This window comes from Castor canadensis, chromosome 5, assembly GCF_047511655.1.
Source record: "Castor canadensis chromosome 5, mCasCan1.hap1v2, whole genome shotgun sequence".
In the NCBI taxonomy this organism is placed as follows: domain Eukaryota; kingdom Metazoa; phylum Chordata; class Mammalia; order Rodentia; family Castoridae; genus Castor; species Castor canadensis.
In genome coordinates, this window is record NC_133390.1 from 27,529,922 (window position 1) to 27,554,731 (window position 24,810).

At 33.2% G+C, this 24,810-nt stretch overlaps 1 protein-coding gene and 1 pseudogene across 4 annotated transcripts in view; both read right to left on the reverse strand.

The window, feature by feature from the left end:
• Positions 1 to 24,810, reverse strand: part of Usp25 (ubiquitin specific peptidase 25) — a 127,474-nt gene that overhangs the window by 16,854 nt on the left and 85,810 nt on the right. For 2 of the 4 annotated variants that reach the window (XM_074072880.1, XM_074072879.1), the window contains 5 exons: positions 24,001 to 24,229; positions 21,446 to 21,643; positions 11,470 to 11,609; positions 6,869 to 6,982; positions 4,874 to 4,969 (listed from right to left, as the gene is read on the reverse strand). In XM_074072880.1, coding sequence (XP_073928981.1) covers positions 4,874 to 4,969; positions 6,869 to 6,982; positions 11,470 to 11,609; positions 21,446 to 21,643; positions 24,001 to 24,229 — 777 coding nt within the window. The remainder of the gene's footprint in view (positions 1 to 4,873; positions 4,970 to 6,868; positions 6,983 to 11,469; positions 11,610 to 21,445; positions 21,644 to 24,000; positions 24,230 to 24,810) is intronic. The other 2 variants (XM_020159807.2, XM_074072881.1) reach the window with 1 other exon arrangement.
• LOC141423484 (5S ribosomal RNA) lies at positions 20,761 to 20,879 on the reverse strand (annotated as a pseudogene).

Genomic DNA, 24,810 nt, shown 5'->3' on the forward strand with positions numbered 1-24,810 from the left:
ATTTCATCTTCAATTCTGTATGATAACTTTGTCAGGCAGAGTATCATAGGATTGAAATTTTTGTTTTCTTTCAGTGTTTGAAATACCCCACTCCATGCCCTTCTTACTTTTAAGGTTTCTGTTGAAAAATCTACTGTTATTTGGATGGAGTTTCCTTTACATGTTTTCTCTCATATAGCCTTCAATGTTCTTTCCTATTTCTCTAAGCTAATTTGTTTTAACTATAATATGCCGTGGAGTGGTTCTATTTTGGTCATGTCTGTTTGGTGTCCTAGAGACTTCCTATACCTGGACGGGCACCACTTTCTCAACATTTGGGAACTTTTCTGCTATTATTTTGTTGATTATATTTTCTAAACTTTTGCTTGCACCTCTTCTTCACTGATGCCCAGGATTCACAGGTTTTGTCTTCTGATGGAGTCACTGAGTTCCTGCATATTCCTTTCACAATTCTTTAGTCTTTTCTCTAAGAATTCTTTTGTTTTTTCTTTAATAACTATTTTGTCTTCAAGCCCTGAAGTTGTGTCTTCCACTTGTTCTTGTCTGCTGGAGTGGCTTTCAACTGTATTTTTTATGACTTAAGGAACTTTTTGTTACTAGGGATTCTGTTTCATTCTTACAAAAATAAATTTAAAGGGCAATTATAAACCACAAAATATAATTTGCAAATTATACATGAATCAGTTGTCTTAGCATATTATAAATAAATCTAAAATCCCACAATATAAAAATGTACCAAGACAGTCAACCTTAATACCAGCAACCAAAATATTTATGAGAAGATACTGACCCTCATCAAAAATCACAAACATTTAAAAAAATGAATTACACTGTTTATCCCATTTTGCCAAACAACCATCAGTAAGACTAAAACCCAGGTTAGCCATTTGCAGGTAATTTGCCTTATCAACACTTTTAAATACTTTCACTTATTAAATCTACTCTGCTATAATCAAGTAAGTGTTCAATAATATATGCATAAGAATGTTTGCAACAAAATTGGAAGTGGCCCAAATAACCAGCAATAAAAATGGCAATGACAAATTTAATAAAAGTAGCTTAACAATTTTCAGCTATTCTTTATGTAACACACACTATCTAAATCTATACGGATCATCTTCCTTAATTCTCAAGATAATGTCTCCTTTACAAATGAAATCACTGGATCCCATAATTTAAAAAATTTCTCAAGTCACACAAACATTAAGTGAGAAAACTAGGATTTAAAGGTAGGTACTTAACCATAGAACCTTTGCTGATAATAGCAATTCAAAAACTAGGATTTAAAGATAAGTACTTAACCATAGAACCTTTGCTGATAATAGCAATTCTCAGATATCTTCCTAGCCTATAGCATGAATAAGTTAGAGAGGTGCAGAGACACTCATCCCGTCAGCCTGTTTAGATGCCATGAGCAACTAAGGGCATCAATGATGGATATACATTATCATTTTCTGCATCTGTCATTACATAGGGGAAAACTGGGATGCTCTGCTCTGAGAGATGTATAAATGCATGTGGCAAATTCAATAGGAAATAATGGATAAATCTATGAAGTCTGACATGAATAGTCTCCCACCATATTATATGAAAAAGAAGAACTCAAGAAAAGGAAACAATAGAATATGCTTCTATTTTTGTAAATTATAAATATATGTATATTCAAATTTAAGTCAGTCATGTCTATCTAGCTACCTAAAAGGATATATTAAAAAAAAATCAAAAATAACCTAATGGTGCAGAAGGAATTAGGGAGTTAAAAGAAAGTCCTTTATAACCTGTGTTTTGGTGCATGTAATACTAGTTTAAATTTCACTTTCTCTAAGAAACTCTCTAGATACCAGCTGTGTTTTCTCATTTTGTATTCTCCTTCCATATGACATTGCTTCTTCATCATACTGATTATAATTATAATTAATGTTTCCTTCCCCACCAGAAAATGAGCTTCACTAAGGCAGAAACTAGCCCATAATTACACAGCAATGTCTACTGGAGTTAGCAAGATACCTTGATTGTTCTGTCCATCAACAACAGAATGGAAAGTATTATAGTATAGCCATACAAGGGAATACCATAATGAGAACCAAAAAACTACAAGTATATTCAATAACATGGATAAAGCTCCAAACATGTTGTTGAATCAATGTGGCCAAATAAAAAAGAGCCTAGAGTAACAGATCTCAAGAATATAAAGTTCAACAGGAAAACTAATTTAAATTATTAGCAGTCCAGACAATGGACATGTTTGGGAAGCAACAGAGTGTAGTGACAGGAAGGAGCAACAAAAGTAGGTTCTAGAGTATTGCTAACATTCTACTTCTTGGACTGACTGGTGGTTATATGGGCATGTGTTCATTCTGTGAACTGAGTTGCTCACTTATGCACTGTACTTTTTAGCATATTTTCTTATTTTAATAAATTTTGTATCTATCAAATAAACAAGAGGGAATAGTAATAACAGGCATTTCAGAAGTGAAAAAGCAATAGTTATGTTAACTGGGAATAAGTCTTACAAAGCAATAAAATATCAAGAAAAATGTCACACAATACAGAAGTATAATTACTTCATTAAAAACCCTATAGGTATGGTAATAGATATAGACAAAAATATGCAAAAAGGGAATTTTTACATCATTCAAAAATATATGAAAAAAGCTATACAAATCCCATGTACACATATATATAAGAAATAAGTCCTTTAAAATATTTTTTATCTTCTGGCTTTTATTTTTGCTCATTATAACAGCTCTATATCATTTTGCATGATCTACTCTCTTTAAGCCACAATTACTATTTTGGATTTTCTATTTTCAGTGGAAACTAATCCTAACAAATAAGGTCAGTTTGAGAGAGAAACCCCGGCAGGTGTAACCCTGCCTCTTCCTCCCTAACAACATTCTAGCAGCTACTCTTTCACACTGAATATTTATAGAGGCAGACTCCCAGGTGGGAGGCCCTGTAGGTGAAAGAGTTCTAATGACTGCATTGGTAACTATTTCTAAATTAAAGGTTAAACCTAAGCATATCCACTTACTGAGAATGAAGTTTCATTCTCCAACTCTGCTTTTTATCACTAATATGGCTGCCAGTTTCATCAGAAGATTTTATCACCAGCAAAAATATACAGCATTAAAAAACTGAACTGATCCCTTATCAATAAGGAACTTGATGGAAGTACTTAAGCAGCCCAGATCTGAAAACTTTTTCTCATAGCCAAAACTTCTTTTTAGGGAATATAGCATGACAGAAATATAAAACACTGTTTTCCTGCAACTTAAAATAAACTAAGTGGTAAAGTAACTACAATAAATACATACTATATACGACTAACTTAGGGGAGATAGCAATAAAGAACCAGCCATCATATTTAAAATACAGTGCTGTGTACATTTTTTATGAATACCTAATAATAGCAATGATAAGAATCAATTGCCAAGCAAAATGAAGCAAAACCAGGGAGAGAGAAAGAGAGAAAATATACAAATTTCCAGGATGAAAATGAAAGGAGATTTCAAGTTACTAGTTATGAGCAAGGACTAAAGGAAAACCAATCCACACTGAAGCATGTCATAAAGCTCTAGAAGACTTCCCCAAGAAGATAAAATTGGTAAAGGCAAAGTAAGAGGAGATTTAAGCAATTAGTAGAAAGAGACAAATCAGTAAAACAAACCAAAAAAAAAACATAAAACAATTCCAAGGAAAATGAAGGCTAAGGAAAGAAAGAAAAGTAATAACCATTATGGCTTAATTCAATCCTATACATCATGTACAGCAATACTACTACAAATGTAGTAAGCCTTCCTCCCTCCCTATTTCCTTCTTTTCTTCGTCATTTTGTCTTTTTAAAAGAGTAGTTTTTCAGCCTTTCTTAGGAGATTTTAATAGGATGATCAACTAGCCCTGGCATCAGGAAGCCTAGAATTTTTGTAGGTTAGCACGTCAAGTCCTATATCCCAGAAACTCCTGTGTTAGGCACATCAGGAGAAGTGATACCTTAATCTTAACAAATTAAAAAATGCTTATCAATGTAAGACTACTATGCTCATGGCTTTTATTTTATACTGCATACTTTAAAATAGTGTATGTATTTCTGGGAGGCACCCAGCTTTTGGAAGACCAAATTGGATAATAGCAAATTATAGAAAATCAAGGGAAATTTTTAGCTTTTTTAATGTCACAATAGTAAGAAGTGCATAGTTTACTATAGTGACTTACATTTCCTCAAAACTTTTTTTTTAAAGCATTAAAAAAGGAGAATGAGTAAAAAACAAAGCACTGTTGGCAAATCTACATAAAGTGACAAAACTTACAGGTATTTTCATTTTTTAAATATGTAAAAGAAAATAACATTACAATCAAAACATTGTATAACTTTCATATTACAGTGGAAAAGATGTGATCATATAATAATGCATCAGTTTAATGGTTTTACATGTCTTGAGCTGACAAGGATATTAAAAATTAATTTTGGAGAAAAAAATGAGTGAGTTAGAAACCAGAAACATAAAATATAATAAATGGACAATACTGACTGACAGGATGAACAACACGGAGAAGATAAGGTATTATCAGATATATTAACTCAGATACTTTCAAACATAAACTATAATTCTAATTTCTAGTAATCAATCAGAGGCACACTATCATAATAACTCAGATAAAATGTTTTGATTTTCTTGAATTATCTAGATTAAAAGAAAAATAAGCTTGGATACATGTATAGAAAAAGCAGTTCCCAAAATATCAGGTGATCGTGGCTAAGACAGAAAAAGAGAAAGTATACAGGAAATCAAATTTAATTCAAAGAAATAAAACATTATTCAGACATTTAAGTTTTTTAATAAAGAAAATAAAATGAAAATGTTAATAGTACCTTAAAGAACCCTGCTTCAGGACCACACCTGTCATACACATTCCTGGATTTACCTATGGCCATGATAATACCTTGCATATTCGGTGTCATCATAATCTGCCCCAGGGATTTAAAGTAAGAGTTTTTGAATGATTAACAAAAAAAAATTAAACCCAAAATTTCTTTACATGCAAGTTAAAACTCCTTTATTTTCCACTATTTTTAAATCAAATGTTGCATTTATTAAAAAGCAAATGTGATCTTAGGTACAAGGAAGCATCTTTCAGAATCATCTGTACAGGGGCACAGCCAGTTCAAATGGTGCCTTTGTGCAAACTGCAAAAAGGCATTCTCTCTGAAGTGGAAAAATTTTAAAGGTACTCCTTTCTGGACAAATTAGAAAAATTTGCTGCCATCTGAGAAAACTACTAAGAAAAAGGCAGCTTCTTTTTTTTTTTTTTTTTCAATCAGTTAAAAAGCCTGAAGACTTGGTAAGTTCAGGACGAGCTCAATATTTATCCCACTTCTATTCCTTGTAGGAATGCCTACAAAACAACTGTACAACCTGCACATCTGAAAGCAACAGTCTTATATCCATAGGACTTAATTTGAAAAGCTCCAACACACATGCACTAGGGTAAACTGTCACTCAAAATAAAACAGCAACAACAAAATAAATGACTCTGCCAATAACAATCACTTGCACAAGACAGTGTTAGCTGCTTGATCAATAACATTTTTATTGAAAACATCCCAGTTTCCCTAATTTTCAAGAGCCACCATGGCAATAAAATAGTGCTAATTAAGCACTAAGTACTTAAGTGTTTTTGTTCTCAAAGTAACTTATTATTCTTAGCTGTTTAATTTTAAAATTATCTGCAAAATGAACTAACTTAAAGTTCTATGAAACAATCAAAAGACTGCAGCCACTACCTCTGACTTAACGGAACCTATTACTTATAGTTTTATTTTGGATTATATTCTGTTAGTTGCAGCACACTAATACTATCTTCTTAGGAAATCCCTCTGACTGGTTCCTGTCTCACAAATCTACTTACTCTTTTAGTAGACATGATTTGTCTTACATTAGCACAGTGACATTAATGTCTTTATGATACTTTTGGCTTTGGTGATTAACTTTAATATAATAATTAAAACACTGGAGTGTGGAAAAAGAATACTTGGGAAAATGCTTGGTAAGTTTTCAGTTCTTATCCACATCTGGAAAAACAAATAATAGAATCCAACAAGTTCCTAGCCTGCTTTATAGGCATGGTCTTCTCTACTGCTTCTGCTTTACTGGCCCTTCCTCATTTGCAAAAAGGAAGAATTTTAAGAGTTCCAGGAAAAAAGTGGAAAAGAAGTGATCATAATCTGACTGACCAAGACAATAACAGATCATTTTCAGCTGGATTCTGAAGAACTCTCTCATGAAAAATAAAAACATCTGACTGCTGGGATAACTGAGTAGATGAGAATAATCAGAATAGATAAAGAAGAAAGAAGATGAGGCACCAAAGTGCGTGAAATGCTACTGGGCATTCAGTAATGCTGGTGAGTCATTCCACTCATTAGCACAGGCTAAGGCTGTAGTAGCAAAAATATCTTGCAATCTTGCTATAGGACTGTCTAGTAGGTAACAGTAAGCAAAGTGTAAAATAAATTATTCAACTAAAATAGGAAGGGAAAATAAAAATTATTTTAAATGCAAAAATTGCTACATAATTAAATCTTATTGTAACCTGTCAACCTGAAAATAAACTGATCCTGTTTTTGTATAAAAGAAGTACTCTAGAAATATAAAGTTATTCTTTTGACATAATCCATAGCCTTCTACTTAAATTTTTATTTAAATTCAAAGCTCCATTAGTAAATGGTGAGGTAATTTCACACCATGGGTAGCAAAGCTGTATATTATGCAGCAACAGACATAAATGTAATGGTGTAGGCATGCTCAAAGTACTTGCATTAAACAGCAAAAAATAAGAATGGTGCAGAATGCTACAATAAAGGTACCTCGTCATCGTACCCTCCCTCTTTTGACTTAATCATAAATTTCCCTACATGAGGGATCGCCACCTCTACAACTCGCTGGTTAGAAGGTGGTTGGCTTGTGGTATTATCAGGTGTCTGCAGAAGAAAATCATTGGTATGAAAATTAGAAAAAAGAACAATGGTAGCAACAATTTAAGTGCACAGATTCTTAAATCTTTTCAAACTGGCTGCATTTGCTAGGTATGCAATGAGACAACCCGAAACTGAAATTGGAAGCAAATTTATTAACCAAATAGTAATATACAATCTATAACCTTCTCTTTTACATCCTAAGCACATAAGAGCAGCTTTTCATTTTTATGCCCCCCTAAGCATAAAATAATAAATAGTAGAGCTGTGTTTCCTACTGTTTAAACAACTAAACTATTACTTAAAAAAACTCCAATAACTCAAGAGAGCCTTTCTTGATATTTCAACAAAAATAAGATTATGACCTTCACAATTCCATCAGAATTTAGAGGGTTTTCTCTTTAAGGCTTACTTTTCTACCCTTTCTAGTAATTAATTGTGTATCCAGTTAATATCCATACTCTGTTGAGTTCAACTCAGCTCTGAATAGCCTTTAAGATTCATTACAATATATTTACATCTTAAGTGTGTAATGAATTATTGCTGAAAATTAAGAAAAAGCTGTCAAAAAGTGGTATCCATTTTTAACAACTCAGTCAGATTTATTCTTTATTTTTTCATTGCTAGCAAATTTTATGAATTTCACTTATTCATACTAATAGAGTGGATGCCAATATGAAATCTAAAAATAAAGTTCACTCAAAAACACTAATATAATTTGTTCAAAATATTATTCAAATTTTATAGTCTTAGTTTACTGATAGGTTTATAATGAGCATCTATAGTATTTACTAATCAACACATACACTGAAAAGGCTTAAAATCAGTTGACGTCACTTCAATTTGCATTGTAACTTTTCCTAAGCAATGATAAACTTTACTTCTGATGTGGAATAAAGAAATTTTAATAAGAGCAATTAAAGAGATTTTTTTATTTCCATTTGAAATATAGGTAAAAATTTTAGAAATAATAAACTTTTTCTGAATTTTCAGAACTACATATTCAGAAAAGTTTAAACAATAAAACAAAATTAATGCCCAGACTAATTAAGCCCCCTTTTAAAAGAAATTCTGTTTCTTTCAAAATTGTCATTCTTGTAAAGCTTTTATAAATGGTTTCCATACTTACCTGACTCCTCAACTTTCCAAGAGGAGAGTCGTGTCATAAAACATTAATATTATTGTGATCACAAAAGATAATATTCAACTAACCCAACACCTAGTACATAATGGGTGTTACCAATATTATTATACTATTTTATTATATTACTTTAAATTGCTATATTTGAGTAGCTCTAAATGCATATTACTAGCATACATATTCTATAGAGATGTGCTTATCATTAAGGATTCTGAATCTGGGCACATGAAAGAAGAATCCTCCATTTACAAAAGTGAAACATAAAAAGGAAATTAAGAAATCTATCTGTAGTTTTGGTGACAAATTTATTACTACCAGAGCAATCCAAAAAATCTAGAAAATAGAAGCTAAGGGAAATAGCAACAGAGACATACATTACTAAAAACACTGATCCTTGTAAAACAACATACCTTGGGAGCAGCTAGGGAAAATGTTTTATAAACCTATAGTAACTGCTGAATGGTTTCAACAGCATAGTGATGAGAAAGGGAAGAAGCTTTGGTTGTGTATAATAATACAGTATCACTCATTAAATTTAGATATACTAAGGAAAAATAATTTTTCCACATAAATAAGTGCTTGTTGAAATAAAGTATATGCTTATTTATCTTTTTTGTATCATTTTTAGGCCTTATATGAACACATTAAATAAAGATTAAGCTTGAAAAGAGTTAAAAATAAGTTCCTCGGTAAGATGCAAAAATAATTACAATTCAAAGATTTTTCATTAACTACCTAAAATCCATTAGCCCATTTGACCACATTAATATGCCATCCCTTTAACTTAGAAATTCAACTATGGGGAATCTATTCTAAGGAAAAAGCCTAAATACAAAATTTTATTTACAAACAGCCTATTTATAATAATGTACAAGCAAAAACAAGTATGTAATGGAAAAATGGGCAAGTAAACCAAAATTTAATTACTTAGTAGAATAATACTCAACTATCAGATGTTTTTAAGTAAACCAAAATTTAATTACTTAGTAGAATAATACTCAACTATCAGATGTTTTTAAGTAAGTTTATAACATGGAGAAATGGTTATAAGGTAAGGTGACTAAGATAAGAAAAGGCAGTGAGTGAGGCCTTGAGTTCAAACCCCAGTGTCAACAAAAGAAAAAAGGAAGAAAAGGCAGGATAATTGAATTTTATACACAACAGTAACTCAACTACAAAAATAAATCCCAAAATTATGTTTAAAAGTAAAAGTGAAAAAAAAAACCCCAACAATATTGAGTTACTAATGCTGAGCAGTGAGTGGGACTGTGGATGATTTCTTCTTGGAGTCTCCTTTTTAATAATTTTTTTTTGTATCTTAAATCATTCCATTTAACAGTACAGGTATTCTATTTGATTTCTGTGGTCATAAGTTTATAGAGAATTCTGCTTATTCTAAGGTTAGCACGAATACATTGTGTATTCGTGAAATGCCAGTGAGTGAAGTAACAGAAGGGAAACAGTGTCCACCACACGCCATACCAGGCACAACGTGAAAAATTACTCTTCATTAGCTTCACAATCATTTCTATTTCATGGAAAAGAAAACTGAGACTTAAATTAAGCAATTAATTCCAGGCTGCATTAATAATAAGTAAAATCAATAATCAAAATCCCAGTAAAATACTTGATGCTGAAGTGTAAAGACTCTTAATTTAGCTTCTAATGTATATTAAATTTAAATGTGAAACACAATATAAAGTGGTTACCAGGCTTAAGAAACCAACCAGGAGACCAAGAACTACAAAACACTTCTGATAGCCAACATTAACAAATTCTTAGACATGCTGCATTGCAGGATTATATAGACAATGAGGCCAACTACAGATACTATTCCAGAAGACAAGTAATGTGGGAAATATTTACAGTGTTTTCCTATCATTTTATCTTCCTGCCATCATTCTTTTTCAAATACAGGTGACATCATAGGTTGCCAGTTTATGAGATGATATTTTCTTTAAGAAAACTAAGCCATCAAAATTTAACTGCTGGTTTTTGTGAATTTAAATTACTTATGATTAGCAATACTGAAAAAAAAAAAAAACCAAAAAAAACAAACCATGACTCTACATTAAGTAATGCATTTGGTTTTCTAATACTAAAAGGATCACTCTAATTAGCCATAATTTATGTGCTAACAAAAGTTCTAATTAGCAAAGACCCTATGAATTCATTTTTATATATGTTAAAAATATGTCTCCCTTGTACCTGGTCCTCTTGTTCTAGGTTTTCCTCTTCCCATCCCAAGAAGCATAATTCCCAAACCCATTAAAAAAGTATTTTCCAAGAAAAGCTATAGTTACCAGATGAACATTCATCATAAACTCATTTATAGTCTGCAAGGCATTTGCAGAATTTGGAATCATAAAAATATCTATTAATATTAATGTATCTTTACGGGTAGGATACATTTTCAAACTGGATTTGAAGGCAAAGGAATTTATGACTATTATTTAGTTTGTCAAAACAGTTATCAGAATACCCTATTTATTGGATATTTTGGCTAAGTTAAGTCTTATATTATAGGTCTCATTGCAATTAGCAGGTAATTGTTAAGACTGAGTTGACTTACCAAGCAGGAAATTATGTGATGTAAAATTATGATATATCCTGTTATCTTTAGTTCTCTCGGAGGGGAAATCCTTAAACACTAAAAGGAGCTACCATAAAACCTTCATCAGAGCTGTTTATACTGACTACAAAAGTAAAGTGAATGATAAACTACAGAAACTAAATGCTTCTGCAGTACCAAATTCTTGAAAATAAGCATCTCAGAAAGTCATATTCAATGATAACACCACTGTGCTCAATTTAATGCTACACAAACTTACAACTATAATATAGCAGGATAATTAATTAATGACATTTTTGCATAGGACACTCTTGAACTATGTGCAAAATGTTTTGTAACATTGTATTTGTCCTGCTAACAATCTCTACCTAAGAGTACCTAGTACTCTTATTTTTAAACACATTTTATAGGACAATGAAAACTGTATCTTAAATTCCTAACTATTCCAAAGTAATCAGATTTCAGCTGTAGCAGAGGTGAGGGACTGGAGAATTAATGTTAAACTTCATACTTCTCCAATTCCAAGTCAAATGGACAATTTAGTCTGATCTTGGTTCTATGACAGGAAGACAGAAACTGAAGAGAAAAACATCTTTAAAATTATAAACTGAGAAAATTATAGCCCAGGGTCACGTGACTTGCAATGTTCACTGATCATATTTATGGCAGAGACATTTCTGGATCCTGTGTTTGTTGAATCCCAAACAGGTCGCTCTCCATTACATGGTAGGAAACGTCAAGAACATGGCTATGTTCAGAGAGCCAAAAGAAAATTCTTACCGACTGCAAAACTGTTTCAGGACTTTTATCTTCATGCTCATGTGATGCCTTGGTAATTATTCGAATAGTTTCTTCTTTCAAGTGCTTTGAGAAATCACTTCTTGATGGCTGCTCTAGATATTCTGGTTCTCCTGCTTGTGCTTCATGAGAAAAGAATCAATTGCATATCTAATATAAATCACAGTCTTTACTAAGATGAATCTGTTATTTATTTATAATTCTGAAATTATACAACAACCAAGTTTGCTTTTGTACTAAAGTAAAATACATCTTTCACCACACAGCACATCCCACCCCCCAAGAATTTACAAATGAACAAAATAACTCAAAAACCTAGAACCAATAGTATTGAAATAATTATTAAAGAATGTACTCATTACAGCTTATGAAAAGGAACGAACAGTAAATTTTTCCAGCAATCACTACCATAATGCCAAAAAAGAATTTAGTTTGGACAACAATCCTGGACTGAGTTTCCCCGAGTACAAATATTCTTTTCACAGCTACCTGACAAAACTCTATTCCTGAATGAACCTAACCTTGTATCTTTTCCAAATCTACCCTTGGCAGCAGAATACTGTCAGAGAAAAAGCAATTATAAATTAGCAAACTAATTCCAATATATATTTATGAACTGAAATACCAAACATGAAGAATTTTCAAAGTTGTATCTTCAACTCCTACTTATCTTTTGAGCCTTGGACTCCTATGCCCAATAATATTCCAATTAGCTACTAAGTATTTTATAAATCCTTACATAACTCATAAGGCTTTACATCAGTGGGCTTCTGTCTTTCTGTACAATGTCATCTGTGTCCTTTGCTCAAAATGGTCCACATGCTAGCCTTTCTTCTGTTTTCTAATACACCGAAGGAGAAGCTTAATTTCCTACCTTCTTGTCTATTCTCTTTTTTTTTTTTTCATTTTTCTTTTATTATTCATATGTGCATACAAGACTTGGTTCATTTCTCCCCCCTGCCCCCACCCCCTCCCTTACCACCCACTCCACCCCCTCCCGCTCCCCCCCCCTCAATACCCAGCAGAAACTATTTTGCCCTTATCTCTAATTTTGTTGTAGAGAGAGTATAAGCAATAATAGGAAGGAACAAGTACACTCTACTTGTGTACTCATCTACTCTTGCTCTCTCCACCTAGTAACTTTTACTCATCCTTTTGCTTAAATACCACTTCTAGAGCAGGGTTCCTCGGCCTCAGCATTACTGATTTCTGGTTCAGGTAATCCTATGGTACACAGGGCTGTCCTGTGGACCTAGCACATACCCACTAGATGCCAGTAATTCTACTCCCCCTCCAAGTACGACACCCATTGTCTCTAATATAGTCAAACGTCTACTCAAAGACAAAGTCACTCCTAGATGAGAACCACTTTCCTTTTAAATATCATTTACCATAATTATAACTTAATTGGTGTTATGTTTAAAATTCACATCCACTGAAAGACTGTAAGAATCTCATGAATACCCTTTTGCATTGCTAATTCCTCAATTTCTAGTATAAAATAGGAACATGAACACTTAATGGGACAAATGAATTAAAAACTCAATTAGTGGATGGATATGTAAAATAAGAAGGCACAGTAAAATTTCCACAATGTTACTGGAATTGTCTTTACTCACCTACCGAGACACAACAGGGCTACTGTCATACTAACATTTTATTAAATTTAAGAATATACAAGGTGAAATATCATCCAAAAGGAGTCCTATAATTTCAACATAAATGGATGCATGGTCATTCATTTAGCCAAAAAAATTTTAATTAAGTACCTAAGCAAGTGTCAGGCACTAGGCTAAGCATGACAAAATAGTCTGTTTGATCTCCTCTTAAAAGTCAACTATGAAGAAAGTCACTAATCAAACAATAACAGATGTAAATTGTGACGATACTATGACAATACATTCCAGTGATAAAATGAGGGTGGTGTGGGTTATTTAGTTTACAGGATATGGGATAAAAGACGAAAGTTTTAAAAGCTGAAACCTAAGTGAGTTATTTTGCCAGGTGGATAAACACAGAACCCAGGTACCGAACATGGATTGGATCCAAGGAATGAATATGGCTGGACCACAGGAAAAGAGATCTATTAAAAGATGATGCAGGTAGATTAAAAGCATTAACAGTCGTCACTTAAAAGGGCCGGGGGCAACAAAAAGTGAGTGAAGTTTTAAATACAATGGAAATGCGGCAAATTAAAAAAATTTTTTTTTTCTGGAGTGTGGGGGTATATCAGTGGCAGAAAGCTTGCCTAGAATGTACAAGTCCCCAGCACAGAAAAAGAAAAACAAAAATCAAACCGAAACAAAACCGAAAAACCCCCTTCTGGTTATATTGTGAAGAATGGATGAGAAAGGAAAGTAAAATTTGAGATCAGCAAGGTACTAGAAAAGTATTGAGCCAAACAAAAAGAGATCGTTGCACTTTTGTATAATAGACAGCAATATGGTAGAGAGAAGTAGCTGGATTAAAGGAATATTTTGAATATAATCGTTTACAAACTGAAGCCCGCCTATACTCCAAGTATTCAGGAGGTTGAAGCAGGAGGATCATGAGTTCAAGGCCAATCTGGCCTACATAGTGAGACCCTGTTTTAAAAACCCGAAAAGGTTTGAAGACTTCAACTTTACCTGAAGATGACTTCAAAGTTTTGGCAAAAGTAGGATGATGGAGATAAATGATATTATAAGGAAAACTAAAAATGAAAATCCTTAAAATGTGTCTAACAAGGAATGAGAAGCTAAACTTTAAACTTCTTCATATATAATTATTTCCTGACTTTGGACTGACTTGGATACAGTCTCAAATCCCCTACGTGGTGGATAAAGTAAAGATATCCCTTAGGTTACTTCCAGCTAGTCAATGCATCTGCTTCTAGAAGGTTTCAAGCAGGTGACTTAAGTCAACAGTTCTAGGGCTCAACAGAGAGAAACTCCTTGATAATAAAGCTTTTACTTGTGCTTGTCACTCTTTGTCTGTTTTCATTATATAGACAAGACAATGACTGATAGTCATACATGAGCTTAATGCAATGAGGGTGAAGAAGTCGATACAGCCAGACATTGGTTTAAATGATCGAAACCAAGAGTTTATATAAAGGGGGGATGATACAAGGAAAAGGTGTAGGAGGCTGAATATGGTGGAAATGTTATGTACTTGTGTATGAAAATGAGAAAATAGGATTTGTTCAAACTATTCCAGGAATGCTGATTGGAGGGGGATAAAGAATCATACAGGGGGTAAATTCAACTATGATATAGTGTAAGAACTTTGGTAAATGTCACAATATACTCCCAGTACAACAATAAAAATAAATAGTTTATGTAACATAAGCTCTTAAAAACAAGATTTGATTAAATTTTATTTAATCTGATTGAATCCATAATAGGTCAAATAGGGCCAAGGTTTTCTTCCATATGGACATTTAAGTCTCAAAAAATTTGAGCCATATCAAGTGATTTTGACTAAATGCCACAAAGAACTACTTTCTCTAGAGTTTTCCCTGTCTATACACATCCAAAGAAACTGACTGGAATGGTGCTATAGTCAGAATATGCAAACCTGGGAAATTCTAATAAAAATCTAACACTGTATTCTCAGCATGTTTATTGAACCTGTGCCATTTTTAATATAGTACTAAATATTTCATTCATTTTAAGGAATTCCCAGTAAAATCAGGTAAATATATACTCTAAGATAATACAATATGCTACTTACAGTAAGAGTTACATATACCATTCTAGGAAAGAATCATGGACCCACTATAAACACCTGGAATGTTGTATATTAAGGACTTTCTTGAAGAAATATAAACTGAGTCTTGAAAGGTTTTCAGAGAGGATTATTTTGAAGATGAGAAAGGAGAAACTTCAGGCAGAAGGAACAGCATGTGGAAAATGACTACAAGGGCTGATAAAATATTATTAAAATGTCTGCTACCAATGAGCCTCTACACTAGTAAGCATGTCAAAATAAAAAGACAACCTAAAAAGAGGGATATGATAAATTTAGTAATGAGAACAGACTGGGTTGATCTGAAAAGAATTCATAAAGACTTTGGGATATGAGAAAGATTTTTAATGAAAAGTCATGATTACTGAACTTTTTAAAAGTGAAAGATACTTTATTAGCAATGCCATGACTACAAGAAAGATCCCTACATGTAAGAGAAATGGTGAGGAATCAGGTCTCGATGAAATATACAGCACTAATAGGCAAGTAGTCCTAGAAGAACAAGAGAATTGGATGATAATGGAAGGTCCTCATAAAAAGAGAGGAGGTTTTACCTTGGTGTTATAAAGACAAAAATAGTACATATCTATGTACTAGAAAAAACAAACAAAATGAGAAAAATTAAAAGCTCTTTCTACTATTTGATATTTTTGGCATTATCTATTTCTGGACATCACCTATCTATACATATTTTTTAAGTCAAAAGAACAATTTTACAAACACTGTTTTTAATTTAAATAGCAAACATTTTTCACATCAATATAATCTTTGTTTTACTGAGTTGTTCTGTGTGAAGGGTTCATACAACTAATACCTCAGCATACATGTGGGCAATTCCCATATCATTGTTAATAATAGCAAAAGATGAAAAGTTTGGCTTTTACCATATAAATATACCCAATGATTTTCATTCATCTTGTAACCCTATAAAAACCTTACCACTACTGGCCTGTAAAAATGGGGATCATGCTGTTTTCTGATCTACTTTATGTTCTAACTGGAGCTTAATATATACTAATTTGTCTCCATGATAATTACTTTTGCAACACTTCTAATTTTTTGGTTTTCTTTTGCAGGACTAGGGACTTTGAAAGCAGGTGCTCTACAACTTGAGCCACACCTCCAGTCCATTTTGTTCTGGTTATTTTGGAGACGGGGGTATTGCAAACTCTTTGCACCAGCTGGCCTCAAACTGCAATCCTTCAGCTCTTAGCCTCCCAAGTAGTTAGGATTGCAGGCATGAGCCATTGGCACTGGGTTATCTCTTGTTATCTTAATAGCGGAAAGTCTTACTTGATTTCTACTGTGGTTTGGATGTTATCCCCAAAAGCTCGTAAGTTTGAAGGCCCCCAGCTGATGGTGTTATTGGGAGGCAGTGGAAACTGTAGGAGGCAATGGGATGAAGTAAATCATTGGGGGCATGCTCTTAAAGGGAATACCCTAACCCCTTTGTCTTCTCTTTGTTCCATCACACACTGCTCATCATGATGTTCTGCCTTGTCACAAGCCTACAAGCAATGAAATCAGCTAACCATGGACTGAAACTTCTGGACCATCAGCAAAAGTTAACTTTTTCTCATTTAAGTTGCTTTATCATAGGTATTTTGTCACAGTGAAGGAAAGCTAACACAATCTCCTACCTGTAGCTATAAAACCTTAAATGTACTCTTCCACCACTGCTGACCAGTTATTTATGGAGGTATAGAATGTACCCAAACCTTAAGATCTTTCAAATCATTTCTTTGCTCTATGAGTGGTACACTGATGTTTTCCAGACATGATCTACATGCTGTATAAAGTAGTGGCTTCGCTCACCAATTTGGGTGCTATCCAGCATTCTGAAGGTATCCTTATATTGAAGTCGTAAGAAACTGAAAGGTCTGAGGGGCATTTTACTTATGTGTCATTCTTGGTTATAGTCTTCAACATTACAACACAAGTGTCAACTGAACTACCAACTGGCTTTTTATTACAGTGTAAGAATCTTAAAACAAAGACCTGGTGGCTCATGCCTATAATCCTAGCTACTCAGGAGGCAGAGACCAGGAGGATTGCAGTTCAAAGCCCACCTGAGCAAATAGTCCGCGAGACACTATCTCAAAAAAAAAAAAAAAAAACACATCACAAAAAAAGACTGGTGGAGTGGCTCAGGTGTAGGCCCTGATTTCAAGCCTCAGCACCACCAAAATAAATAAATAAATAAATAAATAAATAAAGTGTAAGAATCTTCTCTTGATCAACTACAAAAAATAACATACCAGATATATTTCAGAAGTATTTATTACCATGACTTACTAATAAGTCACACTTATTATAAGAGGAGGATTACTTGAGACACACATAGTTACTCCATTCTAGAAACAGATTTAAAATCAATGAGTCCCTAAAAACCCACAGAGAGTTTTGCTGGGCTGGCTCTCTGTGGTATTTTAATCCTGAACAGAGAGCTGCAGCCTCACCATACTTTACTCTCTCTACTGTAAATTACTGTGTTATACTTTTAAATCTTATATTCTCCTACACTAAGGATCACTCTTAGGAAAGTCACTATTGAAATCTCCATTAGACAAGAATTCAATTTAGAAAACATTCAAAGGGCATCTATCATATATCATTTATTTAGTAGATGCTGGAGATATAAATAAAAATACTGCCTAGTAGTCCCTGCTTTCAAGAAACCTAAGAATACTGAGAATATCTGCTCTTCCTCTGAGGCCTTACTATTAGGTACTAACTCTACTTTCCTAGAACATCTGCTAATTTTTTAACTTGTAGGCAGTGTTTGTAAAGAAGTTCCAGAATCAATTCTGCCTCCTGTATGTAGAAAAAATTATGAAACATTATGAAGTACATTTCATATCAACCTTACCCAGTGTTATATTACTTTTTCTATTCATTTTTATTTCACTGATTTAAAACTGAATATATTACGTATGTTGTAAGGAACTCAAATACACTTTGAATATGACATGAGTAACGTAAGTAAAATAATAACTCAGATCATATTCTTCACTTCATAAGTATTATTTCTCTGTTATATAAATATACCCTAGAATTATGCTGCTTAACCAGAGTTATACCTCAGAATTATCTGAAGACCTTTTAACAAATATATAGCCTGAATCCGTTCTCCCTTGATTTTGATTCCAGTAAATGCGTTGTTTGTACTGAGAGAAAAATCCAGCTGGAAAATCTAATGTGTATACTCAAACAGAATCCTTGGTCAGAAATCTAAACAGAAGTAGTCAGGTAAGTTTTGCTTTGCAATAAAAAGGTTTAGGGAAGTAGCATAAAATGGATCAAGTAATTCTTTCCCATTACTCAATACTCATTTCAGCTTCAGTAGACAATGATTATTGGAGAATTAAAGTTGATAGACTTATTAGTCACAGGTTACCAGAAGACAAATATTATCTTGATTAATATTGTATATATTAATATTCATATTTGCAATGTCAGTAGAAAGAGGACTTTACTTGGTTCCTATGTTACTCCTGTATTGAGAAGACTTTGCAGGGAGGAGAAGAAAATCGCACGATTTGCTTGTATTACTTTTACTAGTCACTCGTTAATTCTTGGGCACACTGGTGAGTCTTAAATACATGTTTTCTTTGACATGCTGGCAGTATTACACTAAACTAAGCAAATCATTTACTATAGAGAAAGAAGAAGAAGACAGCCTAGGCATTTCAAAACCATTTTTCTACTAATGACTTATTTCTTAAGACAGGGTTTTTAATGAAATATCAGCTTTATTCAATTGTGATATGTCAAACTCTCCTGCAACAAAGAATAAGTTAATATGGTATCAAAGGTAATATAGTAATAGGAATGAATCTTTTAAACAACATCATTCTCGAAATTTATAGACTTGGCACATTCTGTTTGTACTAAATCAAACATATCTATTTCCTATAGAGGATACAATACTTCCTGTTTTAGTATTGCCACTGTTTTCTAAATATTCAGTCTGGAAGATACTCATTATAACAGTTTTATGTTAACTGAGTATTCCTATTCTTTTTGTTCAGCTAATTTGGCTCTTCTCAGAAACACGGCTGCATACTCCAAGTTTAATTTATACAATAAAAAGAGACATAAAAATATATGCTCAATTATTACTGAATTTTAAAAATTACAAACAGTATGTGGCATATATGGTGGGAAGTACTGATCATGAAACAGGGCTGTGGGAAACTACGAACATGGTCTTCGTATATAAAGAGAAAAAATAAGATGAACATACTAAGTGAGGTAAGGCTAGTTCTTATCAAAAAGGAACATTAATGGAGAATATATTAGTGTGACTTAGTAGAAATAAAATATATCTTGTCCTAAATTTAGAGAATTTTATAAGAAATAGGCAAGATGAAGAGGAAGCTGTACAAAATTTCATATTTTGTTACCATAAAATATATGTGAACCAAGAACAGAATTGGAGCTTGGTCAATGAACTGAAAGGTTCTCCATGTCTGAGTGCTCAAGACTACTACCACTTAAGTCAGTTATGCAGCCCTTCCCTCTTACTAATAAGAACAATTAAAGTTAACATTAACTGTTAGAGAAGAGTAACACAGCAGCTTCATCTTGGGTAAATTCCAGGAAGTGGTTTGTAAAAGGTATGTACAGAAAACTATGGATGAAATCAAACCATCAAGAAACTGAACTGGCTTAAAAACAACAGAAACTGATTTCAGCCAAGAAATCTCATATCTGCCCAAACTAAAATATTGTGGACCCACAGTCTCACCTGTTCTACATGGTAGCCATGGACATATGGAAGATAGTATAGTCCTGCATAATGGTAGAGGTCACCAGCAAGGACAGTGGTAGTAGTTAGGTATACTATATAATGCTGAGGTATTAAAATGCTGGTGTCTTTGTTGGCATATTATCTTTACCTTGATCTTTTAAAAATCCTGAATTATTTGCCTCTTAAGATCAAAATCAATGAATCAACAATTCAATTTATATAAAAAGTAACAATACTATATGTGGCATTTTATGTTTTCAACTGAAGGAATTCTGCCTAACATTCAAAATGATACTGCATCGAAATCTCTTGGTAAAAGATGAGGTTAAATAAAAACCTAAAATGCTTCCTTCAAAAAAAAAAAGCTGGCAGAGTGGCTCAAGTGGTAGAGCACCTCCCTGCCAAATATGAGGCTCTGAGTTCAAACCCCAGTACTGCCCACTCCCCCCAAAAAAGACATGCAGATCTTACAAAACAAAAAGTTATTTAAAAAAAATTATTCACTCGGAATTACAAAAAGAGAGGTAGGAATATGAGGAGGAAAGATCTACATTTAATTTATATCTTCTCATTTCTACAATTGGTACAGAAAATTTACAGTCCTTTTTACAGGAAGTATGCTGCCCTGAAAGATATTTGCAACTCCATAATGATGAAATTAATCTTTAGAAAGAGATCAAAAGACATTCTTTCAATTTTGCTAGAAATTTTGTCTTCATTTTAATGTAGTGTTTACTTTGAATATTTTATTACGCTTATCAGCTAATATTGAGAATGTCTTTTTTTTCTAAAGCCTACAGCACTCACTATTCCCATGTGGTCTCCCATCCAAGTACTAACCAAGCAAAACCCTGCTTAGCTTCCAAGATCAGACAAGATCAGCTGCACTCAGAGTGGTATGGCTGTAGGTGACAATGTCATTTTTTAATATTTATGTTTTTATACACTTCTTTGCTTTATACATCTACATAGTATTTTTTCTTGGAATATTAAGAATTTAGTTTTGGGTAACCTGTTTTTAATTTGAAGAATTTTTTTAAAATAAAATACCCTATATTAATGGTGCTATATTAGTATTACATAAAATATAGATGGATATACCAACAGTTATTATTTTTCTAAAATCAGAGGTTAATAGATCTCATTATTTTGACAAATTTATTTGGTGGCTTGCTGATTTCACAAGAAGAGAACAGCTTATGCAAAGTAGGCAGAGCACAGTCAGAATCACAGCAATTACCTTGAAGAAGTTTACATGTATACAGTGTTATTGAATAGAGAGGTAACAAAGCTATTAAGCTTGTAGTTATTGTTGAGTGCTACAATTTCAGATGGCATCTATTGGCTTCTTCATACTTTGACACAGTGAAGATTTGAGATTTGTTCTTTCAATGAACATATTTTTTAATAACACAATGAGTACAATTTATTGACCATATAAGACCACATAATACAACTTGATGAAAATTCACAAACCTGTTCTAGAAGACTCAGACTCTCTTAGTTTCTGAGATGCTAAAAGCTTTTCCTGCAAAGCTTTCTGGGCAAGTTGTGCATCCCACTCTTCTAGTTCTTTTTCAAATCGTTGGTTGTCTTCTTCAACAAAATCCCTCAAATCTGGTGGCAATGTTTCTATTCCAACAAGGGCTTGCCCAGTTTCCTTATTAAACTCCTCTGAAAATCACATTTCAAAAAGTAGTGTAAAATTAGGAAAAATACAAAGCTCAAAATAGAATGTATCGCAAATGGGACATAAACAATGCACTATTAATGTACAGCAAACCAAAATTACAAATGTTTTAAAACTAACAAACATTCAGAAAAACAATGAAAAAAAATATTTGCTAAGCCACTACAAGGTAATTTAGTCACTCAGTTTTAATCTGAACAGTAAAAATGAGACACAATATAACTAAAGAAATTTCAGTGCTTTAACAATGATGAAATACTACTTTTGTTATTATGAGAAAATGCTAAATGTTAGCTTAATCATGAAGTAAAACTTTTCACAAAAGAAGTGACTCATATGTAAGAAGTAACAAGAGCCTTATTAAGCTTGAAACTGAACCAAAAATTTTTTTCACTTACAAGTGGTTAAGTATAGCCATAAAAATAAATATGGAATTATGAAACTAATCAATTTGCAATGTTTTAAAATATTACATAAATATTATTTAAAAGTCAACTTCTACTACACACAAATAAACTTTACCTTTTCAGTTATAACTGGGCTGCTTACTTTTGCTAAATGGTTAAATATAAATTGCAATTTTATCACTTTCAACAAATCCTTATGAAGTATTTTGTGTGTAAACCCCATATATTAGAATAACAGAAATAAACAGAGTACAGCATGGTGTGCCATGGACTTTGGTTTTGAGCAGAAATAAAGTAAATTGTGCAAGACATATCAACATGCAATTAAAACACACACCAATACATGTCCAAAAGAAGTATGGTATGAGAGCACAGGAGAGATTCTTTCTAGCAGTTTAATAAACACACTGCAGAGGAGATGACACTTGAACTGAGTGACAGATGAGCAGAAATTAGGCAGGATGGCGGGGGAGGAAGGAAGGGAGGGCGCAAGAGAGGGATGGAAATATGAGGAAATTCACTGCTATAAAATAAAATAAAACATTTAACAACATGGAGATACAAAAGTAAAGTGGTTTGACGTGAGCAGAATACAGGGAGTTTATACACCAGTAAAGTCTATAAAGTTCAAAACAAACAATGGTGATAAATGAAGCTGGAAGGATGGTCAGAGATCAGAAAACAGAGGCCTCCATGCTAACCTAAAGAGTTCAAATATGAGTCACTGTACAGATGTAAGCATTAAAGGTTTTTAGCAAAGAGAACAAAAGTTTAGATGTACATTTAATAGTTAACTGAATAAAAAATATCTGCCAATTCTCAGCTTTGGTCACATCATTTTTCAAATCCAGTTTTCTCACTTGCAAAAACTCAGTAGGTGGAAGAGGCACTATTTCTCGCCCCTGGTTGTTACCAAACCTAACTGGGCTTAACTGGGGGCAATTGGAAATTCAGAAAAGACACAGAATAGACAGACAGACAGGAAATGGGGTCAGGTGTGTTGAGAACTCGGGTGGAGATGCCCAACCCTCACTACTTCTTTTCTCTATCTTTTTTCTTTAAGGTCTTCCTCTTTTGCAATTCTTTAAAACCTTGTTTAAAACCTCTTTCCTTGTACTCACTCTATCCCATGTTTTCCCAGCTTATCTTTAGCCTAATCACTCTTAAAGTCTTTTGTCCCCAGACTTGCACTGTCCCATCTTTCTTTAGCTTTCTTAAAGCCTTGATGTTCAGACTTGTAAACAACAGCAGCCGCTTATCCTTAGACTTGCACTGTGCACTGTCGCATGTTCTCTTTGGCTTTTCTTTAGCTTAGCTTTTCTAAGGCCTATGCATAAAGTTCTTTCTTTAGCTTAGCTTTTCTAGGGCCTATGTTAAAGTTTTCGGTGCAGACTTGGTTGCTCTTTAGCCTTTCCCTTTTAACAATCTTTTTCCCTTCAGCAATCTTTTTCCTTCCAAAAGCTTCCCACACCAAAAGCCCAAAGCCAAAGCCCAAAGAAAAACATCCAAGCCAAAAATCCAAAGGCAAAAATCCCCAAACAACCCCTGTCCTCCTTCAGCAGTTCTTTTATAAACAGCAACAGCAAACAGGGTGGAACAGAGGCTCTGAGGGAGGGGCGTGACACTGTAACAGAGAAACCTGTGTTCTTGCTTCTCTGAACTCAAGCTTAGGAGATGCTGCTGTTCTGCTTTTTTCTGTTTCGTGGCTGTGACTGTGCCTATCTTGGCCTACAGGTAAAAGAAATTAAGCTGCATCTCACCTTACTTATGTTCATTTCTCAAAGGCTTTTCAAAATCTGCTCTCCACAAGTAAGTACTACCTAATCATAGCCATCACAAAGAGTGAATTACACTTAACGCACTGCACTGAACAACAAAGTCACATAAAAGTACGACTTAAAATATATACCATTCTATGTATTTCATAGTCTTACCTTGTATTAAGAATTGTGCCTTATCATTTATGTACATTAAACAGTATGCACTGGCATTTCTATAACCACCAAAAGAGTCCCTCACTAGTTCTTCCCATGATGATTTTGTCACAGCAATATCATTGTACTTCATCCACCTGCTTTCACGATGATCAAAAATGTATGCCCAGTAGTGCCCAGCATTGGCTTGGCCTTCGTGAACTAAGATGGCATGCAAGCGGTAAGGAACCTAAATGAGGAAACAAAAAGGAGTGAAACTGCAGTTATGTGTGTACTACGCCACAGCACAAGAAGTTTACAAGGTACCCATTTGATGGAAAACATGGAAGCACATTTTTTTAAATAGAATAAAAGTGGCTGACATTAAACTTTTGGAAAAAAAATATATTAGAGCACAAAATTTTAAAAAGAGCCAAGTTTAATAAGCTGAAGAAATGTAAGTAGTTCTGTAAGTAAGACGGTGATTTTCAAAACTGAAAATATATTTGCTGTGTATATATTTTTGTTGACCTACTTACTTATTATAAATAAAGTACTTAGCTCAATAGTTTTATATACAACACATGATTTGTCTAAATCTACAAAGTTTTAATTAGTGGCTAACCAAGTGGATTACATAATACATACCAGAAATTAAAATGTAATTAGCCTTAGAGTTTCTTCCCAAATCTTGTATCTTTATAAAACCATATATTGTCTTCCATAGACTTAAAAAAATTAAGACCTTTAAAAACTTTTTGATAAATTTTATATAATTATAAATACAGTAAGCAATAGGTACCTAAGGGACATACAACTGAATGGCAAAAG